We start from the raw sequence: 27,119 nt of genomic DNA, 5'->3' as shown, positions 1-27,119 counted from the left end.
CCCCTTCTGTGCAACCCGGGTCCTCCTCCGGGTCCCCCTCTGTGCTTCCTGGGTCCCCCTCTGTGCACCCCGGGTCCTCCTCTGGGTCCCCCTCTGTGCTTCCTGGGTCCCCCTCTGTGCTTCCTGAGTCCCCCTCTGTGCTCCCCGGGTCCTCCTCCGGGTCCCCCTCTGTGCTTCCTGGGTCCCCCTCTGTGCACCCCAGGTCCTCCTCTGGGTCCCCCTCTGTGCTTCCCAAGTTCCCCTCTGTGCTCCCCATGTCCTCCTCTGGGCCCCCGATCCCTTTCATTGTCAGGGTCCCCCTAGGTCCTCCCTGGCTCTCCATGTCCTCCTCCGGGTCCCGATCTATTTCGTCCTCCGGGCCCCCTGTGTCCTCCCCGGCTCTCCGTGTCCTCCTCTGGTCCCCCCCTGTCCCAGATGTTTCAGGATGGAGAACAAAGGAAGGGGCCGGTATATATGTCATTTACCGGCTCCTTCCTTTTCTGAATGCACACAGTCAGTGATCACTGACTGTCCATTCATAACTGAGCGTCGTAAACTGTGTTTATGATTTCTCAGTTTATGAATGGAGAGGAGCCGCTGTCTCGTGTCCATTCGTCTTCAGTGCAGCTGAGGCTGCTGAGAAAGGGACTGGGGAATCTGTGTCCTCAGTCCCTTTTTTCATAACTCAAAGGGGTAATATTAGGGGTCTGTTTAGACCCCTGATATCTCATCACCAAAGTCGCCCCCCCCCCCCCCCCCAACAGATCTGATAAAAAAATAATAATAATAAAAAAAAATAGAAAAAAACATTTAATAGATATTTCAACATTAAACAAAAAAAACACTGACACCATCTACTCCCCCCCCCCCGCCCCCCAAAAAAGAAAGCATTGTAAAAAATTTTTTTTTTAAAATGGTAAAAAAATAATAAAAACATAAATTGTAAAAAATAATAAAAAAAAATAAAATGTAAAAAAGAAAATTACTTGAAAAAAAACTATTGGTACTTGTACTCGGTCTTAAAACAAAGTGATATCGGTGCGTCCCTAATTGTTACATTGTCACATTTTACACAGGAGTGGCATTTTGACAGCCATTTATTGCCGACAGCTGTGACAGTCGGAGAGGATCAGGACGTAAGTGATACGTCCTACAAACTTCGTTGACGTGAACGTATCTCGTACATTTAAAATCCTGAAGTGATTAAGGTTCCCACAGAGCACACAAGGCGTTCCTCCACCTATGAGAGAAAACGGAGATTCTTTATAATAGGGGCCGGGTAGCTGGTTTATTGGAGAGAAGTTTGTACTTTATTTCGGCTCTTTGTTCTGAACCCCAATAATGACAAATCTTTGTTCAGACATTTCCCTCCTCTTGCGCAGATCAATAATACTCTGAATTACGACTCCTATGAAATGGCGAGCGTGAATTTCCAATATTCGGCCACCGTTGTGGTGACTGACAATGGCACGCCGAAAATGACCGGTAAGTTGTTTTATTACTTTATGAATAAGAAGCTGAGTTCACAAAGTTTTAACACACGGTTTTCCATATCTACTCATGTGACGGTCATTTTCAAATCTCACTGAGAAATAATGTCTCCTTCACACTGGTTTCAGTGTCTGAAGAACAATCCATGTTCAGAATCACTCTTCAGGGAGCTTTTGACAGGTGGGGAGGTGTTGTATGGCCTGCTCACCAACTGCTTTATTGCCTTGAACCCTGTGCTAGTGCACAGCAACCATGTGCAGTTTGCGCGGTTGCGGGGCATTCGCAGGGCCTTTTGAACCACTTTATCATTTGATTTTGGAATGCATAGACTTTACAGAACGCAAAGCCACACACATTGTTAGGAATGCGTTTTAGAAAAAGTTTCCATCCAACTCCTTTGAATTTTTTTTGATCAAGAATGAATGTGGATTTGGCCCCACTAATGATTAGAAGAACTAACAAACTTTCTTAGCACATTCTTTGTCTTATGCCGCGTACACGCGATCGGAATTCCGGCCAGAAAAAGACCGATGAGAGCTTTTCATTGGAAAATGCGACCGTGTGTATGCTCCATCGGAATTTAGCTGTCCGAATTTCCACCAGCCAAAAATTTGAATTCCAATTTGAATTCAAGCACTGGCTATTGAACTTCATTTTTCTCGGCTCGTCATACGTGTTGTACGTCACCGCGTTCTTGACGTTTGGAATTTCCGACAACATTCGTGCGACCGCGTGTATGCAAGACAAGTTTGAGCCAACATCCGTCGGAAAAAAAATCCATGGATTCTGTTGTCGGAATGTCCGAGCGTGTGTACGCGGCATTAGAGTTCTTCTTTAAGTATTTGGTGAGAAATTGTAACCTGTACAGACCTGAGATTCTCTGACACCCCCGGACACAGGATGGAGGTCACTGGGGGGGGGGGGGGAGTGATAAATTCTCTTGTCCTTGTTTTTCAGCCAACATCCCAGTATTTGTCACGGTCACTCCGGTGAATGATTACGAACCTGTTTGTGTCGGCCCGCTTACATACAGCATCAATGAGAACCAGCCGTTTGGGACTGTGGTGGGGCAGCTGAATGCCACAGATGCTGACTATCCCTTTAATAACGTGGAGTACAGTATCAGCGGTGCGCAGAACCCAACAATGTTCTACATCAACCCGAGAAATGGTGAGACCCAGTTCTGACTTTCCTCCTTTGTTTCCCCTATTTATATAGCACCGCCATAGGATGTAGCGCCCCCGGCAGAGTACAAAGATCCTTGTTTCAATATAAATGTATTTAAAAAAAATATATCAACTTTTGCTGCATTACTCTCCTCCTCTCTGGTGCTGTCCCAACACACTGACTGCTCTGGGATCCAGCACCATTGGACCTCTAGGTTGAATGATGCCCAGTGTCATTCAATCCATTTCCTGTGAGCCCACAGGGTGTCAAGGCTCCACAACCCCCTACCCTACCCGGGCTCACAGGAAGACTGCTGCAAAGAGTGGCATTATTTAATTACATAGCCCCCCCCCCTCATGCACATGGTTATATTTTGGTAACTTTCCCATTGGTCAACCCTTTTATTTATTTTTTTGCTGTTGTCAGAAACCATGAAATCAGGCCGAGACAGAAGTACAGTTAAATCACACTTAAACGTAGTCAAAACATAGCCAAAGATCAGTAACCGGAATGGATAGTCAGCCAAGCCAGAAGTCAGGGATCAATGTAGTGGAACAGCAAGCAGGATCTGGAGCCAGAAGGGATGTCAGCACAGCAAGTCTTGAACTGGATCGCAGGCGATACTTTCTGTGATGTTGACCAAGGTGAAGGCAGAGCTCCTCTAGACTGGACAGCTTAAGTAGGCAGTACTGACGAGCAGGATATCATCAACAGCTGAGTGACTGTGGAGAGATAGGAGCTGGCAATTAGCCGACAGCTGTGCGGCCAGTTCAGTGAAGGAAGGGCTGAGCCCAGTATATACTGTACATAGCTAGATCTCTTATTTTTTGTACATTTTTTAAACCTTTGGGAGGATTATTTGCCTTTCCCTAAAGCTTTCAGTGGGTGCAGTTTGGTCTATTGGGATGTTTTCTTACATCAGAGCCAATGGAGATCAGAATAAAAGAGTTAATTATATTCTCCTAATTAAATCTGTGTTCAGTCTGTTGTCTCCAGCACAGTATTGTAGAAAGAAGCCTCCTGAGAAAAGTTGGCGATATAGATGATAGATTGAGGTGGCACTAAGAGGACCTGTTTTGTCCCCCATGGTTTGTCTTGGTCATATTTACACCAAAAAGTGCCAGACATCAGGAATATCTATCAGGGATCCTGGGTTTTATTGTGAAGGCCACCATCATCAATGTACCCCCATTCCACACACAGGAGAGATCAATCTGCTCGGCCCCCTAGACTACGAGAAGCAGACCACCTACAACCTGGTGATCAAGCTGGTGGATCTGAATAATCACACCTTACCGGACGCGCAGAAGCAGCCGACTGGTTCGTGCACAATCACCATCAACGTGCAGGTAAGAGGTCAAAACGGACAACTGCCGAAACAACTACAGAGACTCTCTAGAGATCCTTTGTCACATTCGACACATACAGTATTGATATAAGGAAAATCTCAACCTCTGTTTATTCACAGTAAAACGTTTTGAAAGTTTACCACTTGCTGACCAGGCCTTTTTCTGACATTTGTTGCTTACAAGTTAAAAAAAATCTGTATTTTTTTGCTAGAAAATTACTCAGGACCCTCAAACATTATATATGTATTTTTTTTTTTTTAAGCAGAGACCCTAGAGAATAAAAGGGCAATCGTTGCAATATTTATGTCGTGCGGTATTTGCATTTGCGACTGTATTTATCTTTCAAACGCAATTTAATTGGAAAAAATACACGTCAATGGATTAAGAAAAAAAAAAAAAAAACGAAACAGTAAAGTTAGCCCAATTTTTTTTTATAATGTGAAAGATGATGCTACGCCGAGTAAATAGATACCTAACATGTCACGCTTTAAAATTGCGCACGCTCGTGGAAGGGTCATCAAACTACAGTACTTAAAAATCGCCATAGGCGGCGCTTTACATTTTTTTTTAACAGTTACCTGTTTAGAGTTACAGAGGAGGTTTAGTGCTAGAATTATTGTTCTCGCTCTAATGATCGCAGCGATACCTCACATGTGTGATATGAACACCGTTTACATTTGCGGGCGCGACTTACGTATGCGTTTTCTTTGGTTCGTGAGCATGGAGGGATGGGGTGCTTTTAAAAAAAAATGTTTCTTATTTATCTTATTTCATTTATTTTTTTTTTACTTTTACACTGTCCCTTTAAAAAAAAATAAAAAATTCTGATCACTTTTATTGCTGTCACAAGGAATGCAACTTGTGGCAGTAATAGGCAGGGACTGGTACACTTTATTGAGGGATCTCGGCCCTGCCCCTGCTCTCTCCTCACTGGCTGTGAGTTACAGCAGCAAAAGCCAATGGCTGCCGCTGCTGTGTGAGCAAATGAGGAGTGAGAGACTCGGGAGAGATGCTGCTCTCATGCACAGCGTTGGATCGAGATAGGTAAGTAAAAGGCTGACCATACACGAAGCAAATTTGCTAGATTCCCCCCCCCCCCCCATCAACACAGTGTTGATGCGGGAATTCCTCCTGCTGCGCCATTTTCTTCTCCTGGCAAGGGTGGGGGTGGGGTCGGGGGGGGTAGGGTGAGGGAGGGTGGGGTAAGCCGTCCCTGCCGGGAGAAGCCAGTGATTATCGCAAGGGAGTCTGGCAGGATGGTTATATCCAAACGATCAACTTGGTACATTCAGCCTGCCCATTAACGGTCCTGCTGAACCGGCCGACATTTGAACCGTGTATGGCCAGCCTAAGGTGGGCTGGGGGAAGTTGCACCCAGAAGGTTTTTTTTACCTTAATGCATAAAATGTATAAAGGTAAAAAACCTTCTGCCTTTACAACCACTTTAACTGTCTCTCCACATTGAACAACAAGATGTTTCAAGGAGTTGGGGAACAACAATTGTTCCGATAACACCTTTCAGTCAATATAACAAGCAACCCTGTTATTATACAGAACTTAACATTAACATATAAGCACTAATGGCACTTATCATTATAATATAAGCACTAATGGCACTTAACATTAGCATATAAGCACTAATGGCACTTAACATTAGCATATAAGCACTAATGGCACTTATCATTAACATATAAGCACTAATGGCACTTATCATTATAATATAAGCACTAATGGCACTTAAAGCGGTTCTGCACCTAAAATAAAAATATTAAAAGCCAGCAGCTACTAATATTGCAGCTGCTGACTTTTAATAAAATCACACTTACCTGTCCCAGGGTCCAGCGATGTCGGCGGCAGATGGCGAGTGATCGCTCGTCTCGCTGCTGCCCCCGCCGCCATCCTCTGTCAGGGAATCGGCAAGTGAAGCATTACAGCTTCACTGCCCGGTTCCCTACTGCGCATGCGCGAGTCGCGCTGCGCGTCTCTTATGGTCCCCTGCTGTGTCTCTGGGAACTGTGTGTTTCCCAGAACACAACGGGGCGGGGCGTCTGCGGCGGTCTGGCCGGAAGTGGGTGCAGTTACCTGGATTATCCAGGTAACTGCACCCCCCTCCCCCCTGAAAGGTGCCGATTGTGGCACCGGAGGGGGGGAGGGATCAGATTAGCAGAACTTCCCCTTTAGGGTGAAGAACCGCTTTAACATTAGCATATAAGCACTAATGGCACTTAACATTAGCATATAAGCACTAATGGCACTTAACATTAGCATATAAGCACTAATGGCACTTAACATTAGCATATAAGCACTAATGGCACTTAATCATTAATAAAAGCATATACTATTTTTCTTTCTTTATGAATATATGTCTGCTGTTTGGAGTGTGAGCCCCATAATCCCCATGGAAAAAAGAATATAGCGTGTGTTTGTTATTTGACAACTGTATCTCAAACCCTTATCCAAAAACGGACTCAGACTGACCCAACCTGACAGCTGCTGCCTTTCTGTTTTTATACAGTCTAACAATAAGGCTGGCCATACATTATTCCCTTAGCACTGACCGTTCACAAATTTGCGTTCATGGCAGCTGCAGGCATCACCCCGGTACCATTTTTCTTAGAGCGGGTGGTTGGCTTTTTAGTAACAACCGATGCAGCTAAAAGCCGATCGGCTGTTATCCTAGAGGAGAAGTTGAGGACACCCCCCCCGCCACCTTCTGCCGCTGTTCCCGGGCCTCCTTTCCCACCAGGAGACCCCGATCCACGATCCGGCGCTTTCGCCGGCTATGGTGAGACTGTAACGAAGCCGAAAACGGCTTTGATCGAGTCACCTATGTAAAATCCTGGGAGCAGCGTCACAACATCACGTCCGGTATACTCCGCTGCCAATGGCGCTGATTTAAAAAAAAAAAATGACAGTATTCAGATTTGCAGATTTTGGCGATCTGAACACTTTTAAGTGCAAAGGAGGGATTTGGGGTATTTTAGACCCAGATCCCTCCATAAAGAGTACCTGTCACCACCTATTACTGTCACAAGGGATGTTTACATTCCTTGTGACAGCAATAAAAGTGATCAGAATTCTATATATATATATATATATATATATATATATATATATATATATATATATAATAAAGGGACAATGTAAAAAAAATAAAAATAAAAGTACCCCCGCCCCACGTGCTTGTGCAGAAAACGCATATGTAGGTTGCGCCCGAAAATGGTAAACGGTGTTCAAATTACACATGTGAGGTATCAACGCGATCGTCCAAGTGAGAGCAATAATCCTAGCAAAAGATCTACCTCTGTAGCTGTAACCTGGTAGCTGTTACATTTTTTATAAAACATCGCCTATAGAGATTTTTAGGTACCGTAGTTTTTTGTAATTCCACCAGTGTGTGCAATTTCAAAGCGTGACATGTTGGGTATCTATTTAGTCGGTGTAACATCATCTTTCACATTGCGGAAAAAATTGGGATAACTTTACTGTTTAGTTTTTTTAACTTCATGAAACTGTCTTTTTATTTTTTTTACAAAAAATTGTGTTTGAAAGACCACTGTGCAAATACCGTGTGCAGGGCCGTCTTTAAGGCATGGCAAAAGGGGCAGCTGCCCTGGGCCTTGTCATTGATGTGGGGCCCAAAGCAGCTGCCTCATACTTGCCAACTATCCCAGTTTAAATTCCCTTGTCCTTTGAAGTTTTAGTCCTGTGCTGTGTCCTGATATCTCAGTGTGAAGTGCTGCTACTAATGCTGCCCAGCTCTGCCCTATTGTTGTGTGCAGATGATTCACCTGCAGACCCTGTGTTTACATGTAAATACCGGCATTCATATGTAAATAGCGTCAGCATTCATAAGTAAATGATTGCGGCCAGCTGCATTGATTGCTGCATGCCCCCCCCTGCAGTGAGGAGATGATGTGCTGTAACCTCTAGCAACCAATCAGTGAGCAGTATTACTGTACAGTAATCTCTAGCAACCAATTAACAAGCAGAAATCATTTGCTGTAACCTCTAGCAACTAATCAGTGAGCCGTAATGTGTTCTCTAACCTCCAGCAACCAGTCAGTAAGCAGTAATTATATGCTGTAACCACTGGCAACCAATCGCAAATTGCTGCCTGATATGATCCAGTAAACAGATTTTAAGTCTAGCTGCTATTTATTGTATGTCTCAGAGCAGGTGAAGAGTGAAATTGCATTGGGGGGGCCCAAGAAATGTTTTGCCCAGGGTCCAATCAATATTAAAGACGGCCCTGACCAGGGGCGGACTGACAACTCATGGGGCCCCTGGGTAATAGGATATTATGGGGCCCCCAGGCAATCAGAGATTATGGGGCCACACAGTATAAACACACACACACAGTATACAATCACACAGGTTACACATACTTTTACACACAGTATACACAGATATGTTTCTATTGGCTGAGAAGGTACTGGAGAGGTGGGGCAGCTATAATCTTGGGATTTATAGACCAAAAGGATGTCGGTAAGGGACATTTCGGAGACAGATGTAAGAAAAACACAGATTTTTATATACTATCCCTGGTTTTACTGAGGCTGGCAACCCTGATGGGGCCCCCTAGTGGCCCGGGGCCCTCGGGCAGTGCCCCAGTGGCTGAATGGTCAGTCCGCCCCTGGCCCTGACCGTGTGACATAAAATATTGCAATGATCACCATTTTATTCTCTATGGTCTCTGCAAAAAATAAAATAAATAAATAAATAAATATAAATATATATATATATATATATATATATATATATATATATATATATATATATATATATATACACACATACATATATATGTTTGGGGGTTCTAAGTAATTTTCTAGCAAAAAAATATGGATTTTAACTTGTAATCAACAAATTTCAGAAAACAGGCTTAGGCATGAAGGGGTTATAGAATTTTCTTATTAAATTTCGAGCTAAATTGGCACCGCAGGAGTGTGAACCGGCCCTTAGGCCCCTTTCAAACTGGCGCGACTTGAAAGTTGCGGGGTCCCTGCCAATGGTAATTTCCGACGGAACCCACACACGATTGGATTTTCCCTCCATGGCTGTCTGCCTATAGAGGGCTCGGAGTCTGCAAATTAACTTTGCAACTACTTACAGGTGTCCTGGCCCTAACCCTCTCTCCCACAGTTCTGTTCAAGAGACAATAAATCTCTTTACATTCAAGAAGTGTCTGGCGCCCATCAATTCACCTTGCATTACACCCACCATGCCTTGTAACCCACTCTACATAGAAGGATGTCCACTGTCCCTGGCTCCGGAGGTCACCATTAGGCCTCTGGGGACCCGGGACCTCGCTACATACACAGTTTCAGATGTACGAATTTGCTGCGACGTCCTCCACAATCTTTCCGATCCAGGTTCATCTCTCTGTATTGTCTTCCCAGGACTACAATGACAACCCCCCCATCTGTACACCTCCATATGATGAAGCGACAATACACTCCACCGATTCGACGGCAATCCCAGTAAAATCGCTGACCTGCAGTGACATAGACGTTACCTCTGTGCTGAGTTACACCATCGTAGGCGGTGAGATATCTTCCTGGTGTGTGCATCGATTGTCTGTTTTTACATATCGTACCTCCAAATGAGAGCGCACATACACAGATTATCTGCAGGGGGAAAAAAAACATCCCAGACCTGGCCCAAAGAGGGCGCCATTGGTATTCAGCACCAAGGGATCTGCTCATCTATCAAGCAGTTGGGATTAAAATTAGACATGTGCGATTCGTTTAGTTCCGAATTAGTTTTTGAACGAATTTTGACAAATTCGTTAATACCGAAATTTCCGGATTTTCTCATTTCTGGATTTAGGAATTTCAAATTTTTGGATTTCAGAATTGCGAAAAAATATCTAATTTCCAAATTTCTAAATTACGAAATACAAATTTCGGAAATTCAAAATCCGGAAATTAGAAAATTTGGAAATCCGAAATTCAGAAATGTGAAAATTCAGAAATTTGAAATACAGAAATTTGAAAATTCGGAAATCAGAATATTCAGAAATCCGAAAATTCAAAATTCCGAAAATTTGGAAATTCGGTAATTAGAAAATTCAGAATTTTTGGATTTCCGAATTTCCGAAAAAAGCAAAAAAAGAAAAACGAGTGAAACAGAAACAAACAATCTTTTTTTGTCAGTGCAAGTCTAATAAAAATCATACTCCAAAATTTAGCTCTTCCTTCTGTATTTAATGTGTCAAAAAAAGTTAAACTGCTTACATTGATGTCTCCACCCAAAATTTCTAATTTTCTGATTTCTGAATTTAGAATTTTCAGATTTCCGAATTTTCTAATTTCTGAATTTAGAATTTTTGGATTTTCAAATTTCTGAATTTAGAATTTTTGGTTTTCTAAATTTCCGAATTTTTGGATTTCGGAATTTCCGGATTTCCGAATTTCGGAATTTTCTAATTTATGAATTTCCAAAATACAAATTTGGAAATCTGAAAATTCAAAAATTCAAAAATCAGAAAATTTCGCATTTTGGAAATCCGAAAAATTTAAATTTGAAAATTCCGAATTTTTGGATTTCTGAAAAAAAACAAAGAAACGAATGAAACAAAAACAAACACTTTTTTTTTTGTCAGTGCACATGTCTAATAAAAATCATACTCCAAAATGTAGCACTTCTTTTTGTATTTAATGTGTCCAAAAAAAGTTAAACTGCTTACATTGATGTCTCCACCCGAAATCCCCTTCCTTGACGCGTTTCACCACTGCTGGCATGCTCTCAAGGATAGGAGGACTTCCCTTCTCATTGCGAGAAAGCCAGCAGTGGTGAAACACATCAAGGATGTCAGTTTCGGTTGGAGACATCAATGTAAATGTATCAATGTCAGCAGTTACTTTATTTTTTATTTTTTTTACATATTAAATACAAAAATTAGAGCTATGTTTTGGAGTGCAGCGTTTATATTTTTTTATTAGGGTTGCACCAATATTGTTGTTTTTATCAGCGAGCACGAGTACTGATACTTTCGGTCAAGTACTCGCCAATACCAAGTACCGATATTTTGTGGTGCAATTTGTGTCATTACAAAATAAATGGACGCATGTGATTTGAACAGGAATGCGCTGTGATGCCTGTCCAAATTGCATGCGATTTGCCCCACCGCTCCTGTGTGTGCGTAAAGAAAGGGAAAAGCCTCATCTAGTAGGCAGTTTATTAAAAGTTTTAGACCTCACATTACCACTTGCCGACCGTCATTTTACGGCGACAGGTCAGCATTGTTCCCGCGAATCGCCGTACATGTACGATGTCCGCTGGCCACCCGTGATCGTGGGAAATAGCCAGAACGGGGATCTGTCAATGTAAACAGGCAAATCCCCGTTCTGTCTGGCTACATGAGTGGCTGGGGGCGCGATGACGTCACTCCCGTGCATGCGTGCGAGAGCCTTTTTCACGGCACGGGCTATGAAGGTCAGGCACTGTAACCCGGACCTTCAGAGCGCATGCGCCATGATGTCATCGGCTGCATACACTCTGAATATCTCCAAATTTAGGAGATATTCACAGTACCTACAGGTAAACCTTATTATAGGCTCACCTGTAGGTACAAGTGGTGAAACAGTTTACTAACACTTTAAGTAGATTTTTTTTCATCACCATCACCCCATAATATGTCAGCAATTCAAAAACCATACCCTCCAGATGAGGCCACCACTTGCACTTGGGAAGGTAGGTTGGTGGAGCTATGGAAGCCTGAGCTCCTAAAATCAGAAGAGCTGGATTGGTTAGCAGGTGGTGGAAGCAAGGTCACCGATATGGGGGGGGGGGTTGGTAAAGCGATCCCTCCTGTACCAGTTGTTTTTTGTCCTTCACCCCATAATATGTCAACAACTCAAAAACCATACCCTCCAGATCCAGATGAGGCCATCACTTGGGAAGGTATGGTGGTGGGGCTATGGAGGCCTAAGATCCTAAAATTAGAGTGGAATGGTTAGCAGGTGGGGGGGGCAGGGTCACTGATATGGGGGGGGGGGGGTTGGTAAAGTGATCCCTGGGCCCCATCAGTTTTTTTTTTGTCCATCACCCCATAATATGTCAGACTCAAAAACCATATCCTCCAGATGAGGCCATCACTTGGGAAGGTAGGGTGGTGGTGCTATGGAAGCCTGAGCTCCTGAAATCAGAAGATCTGGATTGGTTAGCAGGTGGTGGAAGCAGGGTCACCGATATGGGTGGGGGTTGGTAAAGCGATCCCGTCAGTTCATCAAAATTGGCCAGGGGACAGAAAGGGAACTATTGACTCCCGATTTTCGGGAGCAGGGGAGGTAATCCTTCGTGCCTCGGCTCGGAGCACCGAACAGATCCCTTCATGAGCAAATGGAACAATGATGGGCAAAAAATGGCACTGGAAAGGCAAATTTTCTATATGTTGGTTTTTTTTGCTCCTTTTTTGTAAATTTTTTATTTTTATTTTTATGGTAAGTTTATCTTTTTTTGTGGGTTCCACACAACATACTAGCTTTTACATACCATGCAATTCTATCTATCAGTGGGCTCAGTAATCAGTACCTTAGCCGAGGGAAACATATTTGTAAACTGTATGTTGGGTGGGTGATGCTCAAGCACAAAATGTTTGTCAGTGACTGGTTCTCTTTACCAATAAAGTCTTTTGGTGTATGGCCTCCTCTCTTCTTACAGGAAATATTAATAGCCGCTTTTGGATGTCCGGCAGTAGCGTCATGCACAACCCGTTCTCCTTTAACACCGATGGTGGTGTCTACGACCCTGAAAACTATGAGCTCCTCATCCTGGTGACGGACAGCACGGCCTCCCCTCAGTACAGCACCACCGCCACTGTGTTCGTTACCGTTATCCCCTGGACCACCACACAGCCCACCCCCACCACCACCACACCCGTGAGTATATTTTTTTTTTTCAAGAAAATATCAGAAGACATTTGAAGTAACTTGTGAATGTTAATGTTGTGAATGATAATGTCTCAAAACGTCCCACGGTTGTCTATAGCACTTTTATGACAATCATTGTGCCATTCATTAATGCTGCACCTTTACCCATAATGCCATGGGGTTCTCTGGAGTGACACAGCCAACCAACAGGCAAGACAGATGATGGAGAGATGTACTGTATGTCCTTAAGACACCAATCAATCAATCATTTCAAGATCCAGATATTTCTAGAGAGACAGAGGCCGATACTCGGGATGAACACAGCCAAGCTGAGTAAAAACCCAGTCCAAACGGTTCTCAGGAATATTCAAGGCCACAAGCAATTCAATATCAGAAAGACCTGTATCTAGGAAATCAGCAGACAGACTGACCTAATGATCAGACTCAAGTTGAATGTCCAGCAGTCTATTGGAGCTTCTTTGATTAGGGCAGGTGTGCACTGCTCAGACAACAAACTGCAGTGCTGAGTAACAACCAGCAGATGGCGAAGGCTCAAATCCGAACATTATAATAGAAAGCAGAATTAATGGAGAGTTATTGAATACAAGGCTTGTGAAGCTCAAATCACCACTTATGAGCCCCCAACATTATACAATCTACTTTACTGCCACCTCTGAGTTCCCCTGGCAGCACCAAGCCAGCTGATATAAACTGGTTGGATGCTTCTCTTTTAGTCAATTAAATCCTTTGTAATGTTTTCTGTTTCCAGACTCCACAGAAGAAAACGACGATTGTGAATCAGACTCTGGAGTACTGGCAGCCCGACACCTGGTTCATAGTGGTCATGATAATCACTGGAGCACTGCTCCTCGGTGCCATTGGTCTGCTGACCTGGGCTCTGTGTAGAAGGTGAGTCCTCTGTCACAACACACACCGGGGTGGACAAATGAATGTAGAAATGAGACAGGATTCATTATCAGGATCTGGGGAAGGGGATGGAGCTCTCTAAGGCTGGCCATACCTTATATATTTCTGTTTGTTAAACCAGCTGCTGATTGGTACAGATGCACCTTACATTGGTGGTCAGTGAGAAGAATGTTCCTTACATTGGTGATCAGTGAGAAGAATGTTCCTTACATTGGTGATCAGTGAGAAGAATGTTCCTTACATTGGTGATCAGTGAGAAGAATGTTCCTTACATTGGTGATCAGTGAGAAGAATGTTCCTTACATTGGTGATCAGTGAGAAGAATGTTCCTTACATTGGTGATCAGTGAGAAGAATGTTCCTTACATTGGTGATCAGTGAGAAGAATGTTCCTTACATTGGTGATCAGTGGGAAGAATGTTCCTTACATTGGGGATCAGTGAGAAGAATGTTCCTTACATTGGTGGTCAGTGGGAAGAATGTTCCTTACATTGGTGATCAGTGGGAAGAATGTTCCTTACATTGGTGATCAGTGAGAAGAATGTTCCTTACATTGGTGATCAGTGAGAAGAATGTTCCTTACATTGGTGATCAGTGGGAAGAATGTTCCTTACATTGGTGATCAGTGAGAAGAATGTTCCTTACATTGGTGATCAGTGAGAAGAATGTTCCTTACATTGGTGGTCAGTGGGAAGAATGTTCCTTACATTGGTGATCAGTGGGAAGAATGTTCCTTACATTGGTGATCAGTGGGAAGAATGTTCCTTACATTGGTGATCAGTGAGAAGAATGTTCCTTACATTGGTGATCAGTGAGAAGAATGTTCCTTACATTGGTGATCAGTGAGAAGAATGTTCCTTACATTGGTGATCAGTGAGAAGAATGTTCCTTACATTGGTGATCAGTGAGAAGAATGTTCCTTACATTGGTGATCAGTGGGAAGAATGTTCCTTACATTGGGGATCAGTGAGAAGAATGTTCCTTACATTGGTGATCAGTGAGAAGAATGTTCCTTACATTGGTGATCAGTGAGAAGAATGTTCCTTACATTGGTGATCAGTGAGAAGAATGCTCCTTACATTGGTGATCAGTGAGAAGAATGTTCCTTACATTGGTGATCAGTGAGAAGAATGTTCCTTACATTGGTGATCAGTGAGAAGAATGTTCCTTACATTGGTGATCAGTGAGAAGAATGTTCCTTACATTGGTGATCAGTGGGAAGAATGTTCCTTACATTGGTGATCAGTGAGAAGAATGTTCCTTACATTGGTGATCAGTGAGAAGAATGTTCCTTACATTGGTGATCAGTGAGAAGAATGATCCTTACATTGGTGATCAGTGAGAAGAATGATCCTTACATTGGTGATCAGTGAGAAGAATGTTCCTTACATTGGTGATCAGTGAGAAGAATGATCCTTACATTGGTGATCAGTGAGAAGAATGTTCCTTACATTGGTGATCAGTGAGAAGAATGTTCCTTACATTGGTGATCAGTGGGAAGAATGATCCTTACATTGGTGATCAGTGAGAAGAATGTTCCTTACATTGGTGATCAGTGAGAAGAATGTTCCTTACATTGGTGATCAGTGGGAAGAATGTTCCTTACATTGGTGATCAGTGGGAAGAATGTTCCTTACATTGGTGATCAGTGGGAAGAATGTTCCTTACATTGGTGGTCAGTGGGATGAATGCTCTCCTCCATGTTGGTGGTGAAAATGGTCAACATACAGCAGCTAAAACAATCACTGGTGTGATGCCACTGGCTCTAGAAATTGGCATTAGCTCCAGAATCACCATCCAATGGGAGGTTAAGTAGCCACATCTCAAGGAACCCCTAACAGCCTTAGATGGAACCTCAGATTTCTGGTTGAAAATGGCCAACATAAGAAGTTTAAAGGCAAGCTGGAGGTATTGGTTGTGCAGGGCAGAGACAGAGCAGGTCAGGCCTCCGATGGAATGTTACAATATCCTGCAAACCTGAATTGTAGGAATTGAGTTTCCATACACAGGAGATATCCCGTCCTCGGGGTGAGTAGAAGTTTTGGTTTCTTTAGGAAATATGAAGGATTCTTCTCACATTTTGATAAATAAGACTGAACCAAATTCCCAGCATGCCGTTTGTCTATTCCGACCAATCATGGTGGGCGCTCCATAGTGCAGCTCTACAAGACAAACACACTGGAGATTAATGGCGGCATTTCTTCTTCTTCCAGATACCCGTGTTGTGCCCAAGGCCCGAAAGATGCCACCGAGCCCCTCCTGCAGGAGCGGTAAGTGACTCCACTTGTCGGTGTGACAGAGTTGTGATAATTGGCGCGCAGAGACGCCGATTTTGGCCCACTAGAAGGAGCCGAGATTATACCGATACATTTCCAGTAGATTGGCTGTATTTGAAATGCGTTTTGGTGCCAATTTTAAAGTAGAAATTTTTTGGTTTTACATAAAAATATTGCGATGGCGGCAGGTTTATGTTTGTTTTTTGCCGTAAGCGGCCTTAAATGGGGATTTAATTAACAGGTAAAGAGTCCCCACCGCAGGTTTGATCTTAAATTGTTCACAAATGGTTTTAGTGTGTTGTGTTTGCTGCTATTGATGAGAGCGAACACCTCCCCTCCCCCTCCCCCGGTTCGGTTCGCACCAGAACATGCGAACAGATGAAAAATTTTGTGCGAACACCATTAAAGTCTATGGGACACGAATGTGAAAATCCAAAAGTGCTCTCCTTCTGACGTCATGTGATGTGAGAGGGTGGGCGGGGTCACCCAATACGTCACTGGGTGGCCCCGCCCATGACTATATCAGAGCTGTCAGAGCAAAAAGACTGGAGTCAGCTGGACCCCTCCCATGGAGGCGGAGTTTTTCGGAACTATCAGCACCGTGATTGAAGATGGATGGGCGTCGTTTTTATATAAATTGTCCAAAACTGTCTCCTGTCATTTTTACTATTTTGACACTTTTTTTGGTGAATGGGCAGGTGTACAATGTACCCCCAACCATTCCTATAGGGGGGCCAGGATCTGGGGGCTCCCATGTTAAAGGAATCCAGATTCCAATAAGTCCCCCCGCCCGCAGACCTCCACGACCACCGGGCAAGGGTTGTGGGGATGAGGCCCTTGTCCCCATCAACATGGGGACAAGGTGCTTTGGGGGGGGACCCAAAGCACACTCCTCATGTTGAGGGCATGTGGCCTGGTATGGTTCAGGAGGGGGGGCGCTCTTTCATCCCCCCTTCCTGCAGCCTGCCGGGTTGCATGCTCGGATAAGGGTCTGGTATGAATTTTGGGGGGGGGGGGGGGGCCCACACCATTTTTTTTTAAAAAATTGGTGCGGGTTTCCCCTTTAAATCCATACTAGACTTGAAGGTTCTGAGGGAATTTTTGCTTGGGGGGATAAGCATGCAGATTGGTGCTCGTTTTTTTTTTTTTGGGTGGGGAGAGGATTTTTGCTGACACATAATGCTCCTATATCTTGGGGTGGGGGGGGGGCACAGTTTGGGATGTCCATCCCGGGCCTTAGAAGACCTTGTCCCAGCACTGCCTAGCAAATACACGGATCTTCCGCCCAGTGCCCGGACAAGGTCATCCAGTGCCCAGGCCAAAAAAGCCAAACTGCACCCCCCCCCCCACCCCCATTAATGATGTGCAAGCTTAGGGCATCCTAGGCCCAGCAGTCACTGGCTTGTCTAAACCACTGTCACTAGCACTACTCCTGCCAACCTTGTAACAGAAGGAAGGCGCCCCCATCCCTACAGTAAACCATTGTGCCCAGGGCAACCGTCCCTCCTGCCCACCCCTTGTCTTGGCCCTGCCTCTGCCTTCAATGCTATTGGTCACTAACCTGGAACAGTTATACAGATCCAGATAAAGTAACTCAAAGTATTATTTGGCTCCACACCTCTGTGTCCGGCTATACGGGGTGATAACCTGCTGTTACCAGATGGTTTTCCCCCTTACAGGTCATTACAGAACACCAACCAGAACACCAACCAGAACCAACAGCCGCCTCCCCCATCCAAGGAGAAGAAGGATGTCGCTCCAGTCAGCCCGCTAAGCCTGGTATGTGATCATCCAATACCACCCCGATAACGGGGGGGGGGGCACCGGTATCAAATAATAATAATCATCACAATAAAATAAATATGTGTTACATGCATTCTGCACATAAATTAAAAATGAAGACACCTTACTGAATATCCTTCCAGCTTGGGAATCTCAGGTTTGGGGATGCCGAAGTGTCAGTTGAGGGACACCAATCTTAATTTTTATGTCGTATCCATATATATGAAAAACTTTGTGTACATTCGTTCTATGTGCAAAATCTAATGTTCTCAGGCCATATTTGTTCAAGCAGATTAAATATTTATTTATTGTAAAAAAAAAAAAGGTGTGAATGGGTGGAAATACCGCATTATGGCCACTAGATGTCACTGAGTATCATAAATAATAAGTATGCGCCTCACCTCCACCTAGTGGTCATAACAAGGGTTTTTTTTTTTCCTCCATTAACATTGTTTATTCTCAATGGATAATATTTGATCAGCTCATCTATAACCACCTAAATCAAGGGTCTGAAACTGGCGGCCCTCCAGCTGTTGCAAAACTACAAGTCCCATCATGCCTCTGCCTGTGGGAGCCAGGCTTGTAACCGTCAATGCATCATGGGAATTGTAGTTCCGTGACAGCTGGGGGGCTGCCAGTTTGAGACCCCCACTAACGTAGATGACCTGACCTCCATTTAATTAGCATGCTATAGATAACACTTGCTGATCAGGCCTTTTCTGGTACTTTTTGTTTAGTTTAAATCGTATTTTTGCTAGAAAATGACTTAGACTCCCCCAAAAATCATGTTTTTTTTTTGTTTTTTAGCAGAAACCCTAGATAATAAAATGGCAATTATTGCAAACTTTAAAAAAAAAAAAAAAAAAAAAAAATATATATATATATATATATATATATATATATATATATATATATACGGTATATATATATATATATATATATATATATATATATATATATATATATATATAAAATCCCATTTTTTTTGGTAAAATTATAAAAGATTTATAAAATAAGCTTGGGCTAAAAACAAAAAAATAAACCAAACTGCTGAATTTTTTAAATTATTTCCCTGTTAGATAACAGACAGTGCAACTTTTTTTTTTTTCACACTTTATATATTGTTTTTCTGTATTCAGGAATTTTAACAGTGAAGTAGTTTTTGGTTTATTTTTTCGGTTAATTGATAATGTAGTTGTCGGAAACCATGAAATCAGACCGAGACGTACAGTTAAATCACACTTGTTTAATAATAAAAGTAAATAAAACATAGCCAGAGTTCAGGAACAGGAACTGATAGTCAGACAAGCCAAACGTCAGGGAGCCGGAGATGAGCGTAGTAAAACGGCAAGCAGGATCTGGAGCCAGACGGGATGTCAGCCAAACAAGTCTTTAAAAGGAACACAGGAGATAGTCTCTGTGATGTTGACCAAGGCGAAAGCGGAGATCATCTGGACTGGACGGCTTAAGTAGGCAGGACTGACGAGCAGGATATCATCAACAGCTGAGTAACTGTGGAGAGAGGTAGGAGCTGGCAATTAGCTGACAGATGAGCGGCCAGCTCAGGGAAGGAAGGGCTGGGCCCAGCCCTGACAATAGTGGTTCTGTGCTGATGGAAAAACCTATTTTTGAAGGGAGCTGCTGCCTCCACCGTGACACCTACAAAGTAGGGTCTGAGTAGTGAAAGTGAATGGGTTAAAATCTAAAAGATGATGTTACATTGAGTAGACATATACCCAACACGTCAAGCTTTAATGTCATGTCACGTGTGACGAAATGCGCAGGGCGGAGCGACATGCTGACGTCATTGCAAAGTTCCCGGAAGTGTGGGTTGCTGCTGTCTGGCCAGTAAGAGCTCTATATAAAAGTGCTTTTTATGCATCAAAACACTGTAAGTGTAATTTTATCAATTAGTAAAGCTGTGTTAAAGTTTTACCCGATCGGAGCACTTTATATCTTCTAGGGATCGTATGGATTGATTTATGGGGCGATGCCCAACTGAGAAATGACCATCATCAACCATTAGGTGGGAAACCTGAGGAGTGGCTGTTGAGCTATCCCAGGCTGTGTACCCTCGTGAAAGCGTTTATGACCTTCCTTTGATTAGGTGGCCACATTGCTTCTGGTGGGCGTGGCCTTCCCTCTGTATGGTGGTGATGTCACGAGGGCGATTAACCCTTGTTGGTGGTGGAAAATTTGGGCTTTTCTACGCATTCTTTTTGTCACCGTGGAGGATGACTGTTTATTAATTATTTTTTCTATGGTGCATATTCGACTTTAATTATCGCAGATTGAATTTTTGGGTTTTTCTTAATTTCTTACATTTTTTTTTTTGTGGGTATTTAATATGTGATATAATCAATAATCACTTTTGTTCCTTTATTTAGCGTGATAATCATTTAATGTGTACGGTACCTCACGGTAGAGTTGCAGCTATCATTTTTTATTTTTCTATGGCCACCCATCAGATAATTTCTCCCGCTTGCTTCTCAAAAGCGATCCAGCAGCTAATTAACCCGCTTGGACCTCTTTCACGAGAAAGAGAATCGCCAGCTGAAAAAGAAAAAAGTACCAGTTATGGCTGATAGCTTCAGCCACAGGGGGTGCCAGGTGTGCCTGGGCACACCCTAATCACTCTGTGTGGTGTAGACTCCCCCCTACTGCCTGGGCTTACCCCCCCATGTTGCCCCCCCCCATATCCCCCCCCCCACAGTGCTGCTGGCTTCCCGCCTCTTCCCTTGGCTGCTGGATAGAGAGCAGAGGAAAGGGGCTAGTCAATATGTCATTGACTAGCCCCTTCCTTTTCTAAATGAACAGAGTAAACCCACTCGCTCACTGTGTTCATTCATAACTGAAGCATAGTAAACTGTGCTTACTATGGTTCAGTTTCAGAAGGAACAGGAAGCCGCTCAGCACTTCCCATTCATTTGCTGGCCCGTGCAGCTGAGGCTGCAGAGAAGGTCATATGTGTTTGAGATTTGGGGTGCACACCCCTAATGCAATAGGCCGCTCACACCTATGGATTCACCCCGGTAAACCACTTGATGTGTGTGTGTATGTATATATATATTATATTTTATATATATATATATATATATATATATATATATATATATATATATATATATTATATTTTATTATATATATATATATATATATACCGTATATACTCGAGTATAAGCCGAGATTTTCAGCCTCTTTTTTGAGGCTGAAAGTGCCCCCCTCGGCTTATACTCGAGTCATCGCTGTCTGCCTGCTCGATCAGCGTGTCGAGCAGACAGACAGCGGCCATTCTATTCTAATTCAAAAGCCGCGCCTCCGGCTCCGCCTTCGCCTGTGATAGGCGGAACACTGAATTTCCCAGCAGCCTGTGTTCCGCCTATCACGGACATCCGCTCATCCTCGTACTACGGACGAGGATGAAAGGATGGCCGTGATAGGCGGAACACAGACTGCTGGGAAATTGTGTTCCGCCTATCACAGACAGGGAGGCGCGGCATTTGAACAGGAAAATGGGCGCCGACGAAGAGCGGTGATCCTGGGACGGGACCGGACGGAGGCTCGGCTCGGCTCGGCTCGGGACGGGACGGGACGGGACCGGACGGAGTCTCGGGACGGGACGGGACCGGACCGGACGGAGTCTCGGGACGGGACGGGACCGGACCGGACGGGACCGGACGGAGGCTCGGGACCGGACGGAGGCTGGGGACACAGGTAGGCTGGACACACAAGGCCTCACACACACACACACACACACACACACACACACACATGGATGGACACACACACACAGGGATGGATGGATGGATGGATGGACGGACACACACACAGGGATGGATGGATGGATGGACACACACACACACACAGGGATGGATGGATGGATGGACGGACACACACACAGGGATGGATGGATGGATGGACACACACACACACACAGGGATGGATGGATGGATGGACACACACACACACAGGGATGGATGGATGGATGGACACACACACAGGGATGGACAGGCATATCTCACCCTCGGCTTATACACGAGTCAATAGGTTTCCCAGTTTTTTGGGGGTAAATTGGGGGCCTCGGCTTATACTCGGGTCGGCCTATACTCGAGTATATACGGTATATATATATATAATATATTGCATTTGGCAAGTGGTAAAGTATGCAGTATCTGCATCTGCCTCACTTTGGGGTTTATTTATATTAAATAAATTATAATGAATAAATGAAACAATAGAAAAATCGCATTGCTGTTAGTCCTGGAGAACTGCCTGTGAATTAATTTGGTGTGAATGGATGAAAATCGAATGATCTCAGGCTGTATTCTCTGCACATCAAATGTTATTCATATATATGGCCACTAGATGGAGGTGAAGAACATGCTTATCTCCCATGCTAATCCGCTCCCTCTAGTGGCCATACTTTGGTATTTTCCCGATTCAAACAGTTTTATTTTTTTTTTAATGATATAACATTTGATCTTCAGAAAAAATAACCTGAGAACATTTCTGTCCCATTTGCAGAGAAGAAATGTATATGCAGTTTCATATGACTGCTAACAATCCTGATAATCTACAGATAATAATAAGATGCTTTGCAACCACAGGAAATTCTGCAGAATGGAACCCGGCGTGGCGGATGTCTTGTATATGACATGCTATTAATACATTATACTCTGTAATATCGATGATGTGACTTGTCCTTCTTTTCTTGCAGCAGTTTGACGGCAGGGCTCGGGATCCAAGTAAGTGTTGGCTCCGCCCACAGCGCAGCCTGCGCCCACCAGCTGCTTGAGTCCTCTAACAATCCCTGAACTGAACATTCCTCCGCCCCAGGTTATCAGCTGCCGATATCAGATCAATTCTGATCAATATTCCGATTATCATTACTCAGCCATCTTTATACTCCACTTGATGACTTTGCCTAGGCTGAGATGATGTCATCAGTCTGCTGCAGGCAGGAGGAGTAATTTCCTCAGTCTCCCCTCCCCCAGTGATCAGACTGTACATTGCAACTTTGTAGAAGGAGGAGGAGGCATTTCCTCAGTCCCCCCCCCCCCCCCCCCGATCAGACTGTACATTGTAACTTTGTAGAAGAAGGAGCCATTTCCTCAGTCTCCCCTCCCCCAGTGATCAGACTGTACATTGTAACTTTGTAGAAGGAGGAGGAGGCATTTCCTCAGTCTCTCCTCCCTCCTGTGATCAGACTGTACATTGTAACTTTGTAGGAGGAGGAGGAAGCATTTCCTCAGTCTCCCCTCCCCCCAGTGATCAGACTGTACATTGTAACTTTGTAGAAGGAGGAGGAGGCGGCATTTCCTCAGTCTCTCCTCCCCCCCCGATCAGACTGTACATTGTAACTCTGTAGAAGAAGGAGCCATTTCCTCAGTCTGCCCTCCCCCAGTGATCAGACTGTACATTGTAACTTTGTAGAAGGAGGAGGAAGCATTTCCTCAGTCTCTCCCCCCCCCCCCCATCAGACTGTACATTGTAACTTTGTAGAAGAAGGAGCCATTTCCTCAGTCTCCCCTCTCCCAGTGATCAGACTGTACATTGTAACTTAGTAGAAGGAGGAGGAGTCATTTCCTCAGTCTCTCCTCCCCCCAGTGATCAGACTGTACATTGTAACTTTGTAGAAGGAGGAGGAGTCATTTCCTCAGTCTCTCCTCCCCCCCAGTGATCAGACTGTACATTGTAACTTAGTAGAAGGAGGAGGAAGCATTTCCTCAGTCTCTCCTCCCCCCCAGTGATCAGACTGTACATTGTAACTTTGTAGAAGGAGGAGGAGTCATTTCCTCAGTCTCTCCTCCCCCCCCAGTGATCAGACTGTACATTGTAACTTAGTAGAAGGAGGAGGAAGCATTTCCTCAGTCTCTCCTCCCCCCAGTGATCAGACTGTACATTGTAACTTAGTAGAAGGAGGAGGAGTCATTTCCTCAGTCTCTCCTCCCCCCAGTGATCAGACTGTACATTGTAACTTAGTAGAAGGAGGAGGAGTCATTTCCTCAGTCTCTCCTCCCCCCAGTGATCAGACTGTACATTGTAACTTAGTAGAAGGAGGAGGAAGCATTTCCTCAGTCTCTCCTCCCCCCCAGTGATCAGACTGTACATTGTAACTTAGTAGAAGGAGGAGGAAGCATTTCCTCAGTCTCTCCTCCCCCCCCCCCCCCCCCCCCCGATAAGACTGTACATTGTAAATCTGTAGAAGAGGGAGCCATTTCCTCAGTCTCCCCTCCCCCAGTGGTCAGACTGTGCATTGTAGCTTTGTAGAAGGAAGAGGAGTCATTTCCTCAGTCTCCCCTCCCCCCAGCGATCAGACTGTACATTGTAACTTTGTATCAAGTCACAAAGTGAGAGGCTGCCGCAGGGGGCTGATCTGCGTCAGACATTTGTGAACGCAGCCAAGAACTGCACAGAGGTATGGAAGGCGGTAGCGCGTTAATAGAGGGTTTGTGTTGGCCGCCATGTTTATGGAGAAGTGTCTTCAGTCACCTTATTAATATTCTTCCTCCTCTGCCGGCAGTGACGGGACGGGAATATCTCTTCAACAGCCACACCGGGGAGAGACGTTGGGTATGAGGAGAGAGAGAAGGACGCCGATTCACCGACATCTCACCGATATCTGCGCCAAAAATCATCATCATCACCGACCTGTCCTCCTAAGAGATCCGAGAGCCGAGGAATCACAAAATCAAAGACTCCATTTTATTCTGATGGATTTTGTATATTTTCTGTAAAGCCGAATAATTGTCTTCATTGTACATCGCTGCATATAAAATCTACTGATTAGAATTATCTTCTGTGTACACAATGTGCAGTGTCTCTTCTTATCCTGCAGGGGGAGCCAACAGCAGAGGCTGGGACAACACAACTTGTATAGAATGTATATACACTATATTACCAAAAGTATTGGGACACCTGCCCTTTACACACACATGACCATTAATGGCCTCCCAGTCTTAGTCCGTAGGATTCAATATTGAGTTGCCCCTTTGCCGCTATAACAGCTTCAACTCTTTTACAAGGTTTAGGAGATGTGTCTATGGGGATGTTTGACCATTCTCCCAGAAGCGCATTCGTGAGGTCAGGCATTGATGTTGGATGAGAAGGCCTGGCTTGCAGTCTCTGCTCTAATTCATCTTAAAGGTGTTCTATCGGGTTGAGGTCAGGACTCTGTGTAGGCCAGTCAAGTTCCTCCACCCCAAACTCGCTCATCCATGTCTTTATGGACCTTGCTTTGCCTTGCCCTGAGAGGGGCCGAACACATATATAGGGGGAGGCGGCGATGGATGGGGGAGTCAGTATAATCTTTTACAATAGTCCCAAGAAAGGACTTATTCTTGTTGTTCATCAATGCAGTTCAACTAATACTGTGCCCAAAAATTGTATTTTAGTTCTGAAGCCTAGGGATGGTTGTGTACCTGTGGTGGGGCTACAGTGCTGTTACTGTGTAGCACCGTGCTTTCAAAGCCTTTCTACAGCATAGCTTAACTAAAGTTTTATAAATAACTATATAGCCCACAAAACCAACAACGGGTACACCTAAACCAGCAAACTATAGCAGTAGAAAGACCAGCAGTATAGATACACTGGTAGGTCACCCTGGCAGATGACGCTGTCTCACCTGAGGGGTCTAAGCACTAACCAGTATTCGTCAGTTCTCCAGATGGTGGAGACGGGTTTTGGCAGCTTGTTGGAACCAGGTCACAGTTCTCAGGATCGCTTCACCAGGCGGTGAGCAAGCTGGGGTTCAGTAGCAGATAGTGCAGGTTGGAACCAAGAGGGAGCGTAGTCAGAAAATAAGCCAAAGGTCAGTAACAGGTGGTTGCAGGTTGAGACCAATTGGGAGCGTAGTCAGAAAATAAGCCAAAGGTCAGTAACAGGTGGTCGCGGGTTTGGGACCAAGCTGGAGCGTAGTCAGAAAATAAGCCAAAGGTCAGTAAAAGATGGTTGCAGGTTGAGACCAATCGGGAGCGTAGTCAAAAAATAAGCCAAAGGTCAGTAACAGGTGGTCGCGGGTTTGGGACCAAGCTGGAGCGTAGTCAGAAAATAAGCCAAAGGTCAGTAAAAGATGGTTGCCGGTTGAGACAAATCGGGAGCGTAGTCAGAAAATAAGCCAAAGGTCAGTAACAGGTGGTCGTGGGTTTGGGACCAAGCTGGAGCGTAGTCAGAAAATAAGCCAAAGGTCAGTAACAGGTGGTCGCGGGTTTGGGACCAATCGGGAGCGTAGTCAGAAAATAAGCCAAAGGTCAGTAACAGGTGGTCGCGGGTTTGGGACCAAGCGGGAGCGTAGTCAGAAAATAAGCCAAAGGTCAGTAACAGATGGTTGCAGGTTGAGACCAATCGGGAGCGTAGTCAGAAAATAAGCCAAAGGTCAGTAACAGGTGGTTGTGGGTTGGGACCAAGTGGGAACGTAGTCAGAAAATAAGCCAAAGGTCAGTAACAGGTGGTTGCGGGTTGGGACCAATCGGGAGCGTAGTCAGAAAATAAGCCAAAGGTCAGTAACAGGTGGTTGCGGGTTGGGACCAAGCGGGAGCGTAGTCAGAAAATAAGGTCAGTAACAGGTGGTTGCAGGTTGGGACCAATCGGGCGCGTAGTCAGAAAATAAGCCAAAGGTCAGTAACAGGTGGTCGCGGGTTTGGGACCAAGCAGGAGCGTAGTCAGAAAATAAGCCAAAGGTCAGTAACAGGTGGTTGCAGGATGGGACCAAGCGGAAGCATAGGTGCCGGACAAGCCCAAGGTCAGTAAAGTGTGGTAGTGGAGAAAAGGGCAGCTGCAGGTATGAAAAGGAGCAAGACATTGGCTGGAAAGGGCACAAGAATCTGCCAAACAGAGCAAAGGCTTGGCTTAATAGGAAGTTTGTAGGAGGTGCAAGAAGTTCAAGGTTCACCAGGGTTCCTTAGCGTGGTGGTAAACTCTGTACTACCACTTGTACCTACAGCTAAGCCTATATTAAGACCTATAATAAGGCTTACCGGTAGCTACTGCGAATATCTCCTAAACTTGCACAGTTCATGTGCCAAGGTGAGTGGTCATGCAGGATCCAGTGCCTGACATGACGTTACAGGTCTTACCCCTATCCTCATCCAGGTGTAGTGCGGCCGGAGTCCCCAAGGCACAGCTCATAAGTCAATCAATCCAGAAGCTGCAGAAGGAGCACCCCTGTCAGACAGAACGGACAGGTCCTGGGCCGGCACTGCAGTAGTACACCTTGGTTATAGACAAGCCCCCGTCCTGCTGACTGGACAGTGCAGTAGCACACCTTGGTCCGGG

General features: G+C 44.6%; 1 protein-coding gene across 2 annotated transcripts in view; it reads left to right on the top strand.

Annotated features, from left to right (window-relative positions):
• The window catches only part of LOC143927459 (cadherin-related family member 4-like), a 50,132-nt gene extending 25,475 nt beyond the window's left edge, over positions 1-24,657 (top strand). The window contains exons 11-20 of one of the 2 annotated variants that reach the window (XM_077451542.1): positions 1,362-1,464; positions 2,428-2,640; positions 3,841-3,986; positions 9,389-9,533; positions 12,654-12,871; positions 13,632-13,771; positions 16,002-16,058; positions 17,744-17,843; positions 22,564-22,682; positions 24,370-24,657. In XM_077451542.1, coding sequence (XP_077307668.1) covers positions 1,362-1,464; positions 2,428-2,640; positions 3,841-3,986; positions 9,389-9,533; positions 12,654-12,871; positions 13,632-13,771; positions 16,002-16,058; positions 17,744-17,843; positions 22,564-22,641 — 1,200 coding nt within the window. In that variant the 3' untranslated portion in view covers positions 22,642-22,682; positions 24,370-24,657. The remainder of the gene's footprint in view (positions 1-1,361; positions 1,465-2,427; positions 2,641-3,840; positions 3,987-9,388; positions 9,534-12,653; positions 12,872-13,631; positions 13,772-16,001; positions 16,059-17,743; positions 17,844-22,563; positions 22,683-24,369) is intronic. The other variant, XM_077451541.1, reaches the window with a different exon arrangement.
• The last annotated feature ends 2,462 nt before the right edge of the window (positions 24,658-27,119 follow it).

The sequence above is a fragment of the Lithobates pipiens genome, unplaced genomic scaffold (assembly GCF_037356315.1).
Source record: "Lithobates pipiens isolate NorthernLeopardFrog02 unplaced genomic scaffold, aLitPip1_a1.2 Scaffold_23, whole genome shotgun sequence".
Classification (NCBI taxonomy): Eukaryota; Metazoa; Chordata; class Amphibia; order Anura; family Ranidae; genus Lithobates; species Lithobates pipiens.
The sequence above is the reverse complement of the archived record's forward strand: the minus strand, read 5'-3'. Positions and strand labels throughout refer to the sequence as shown.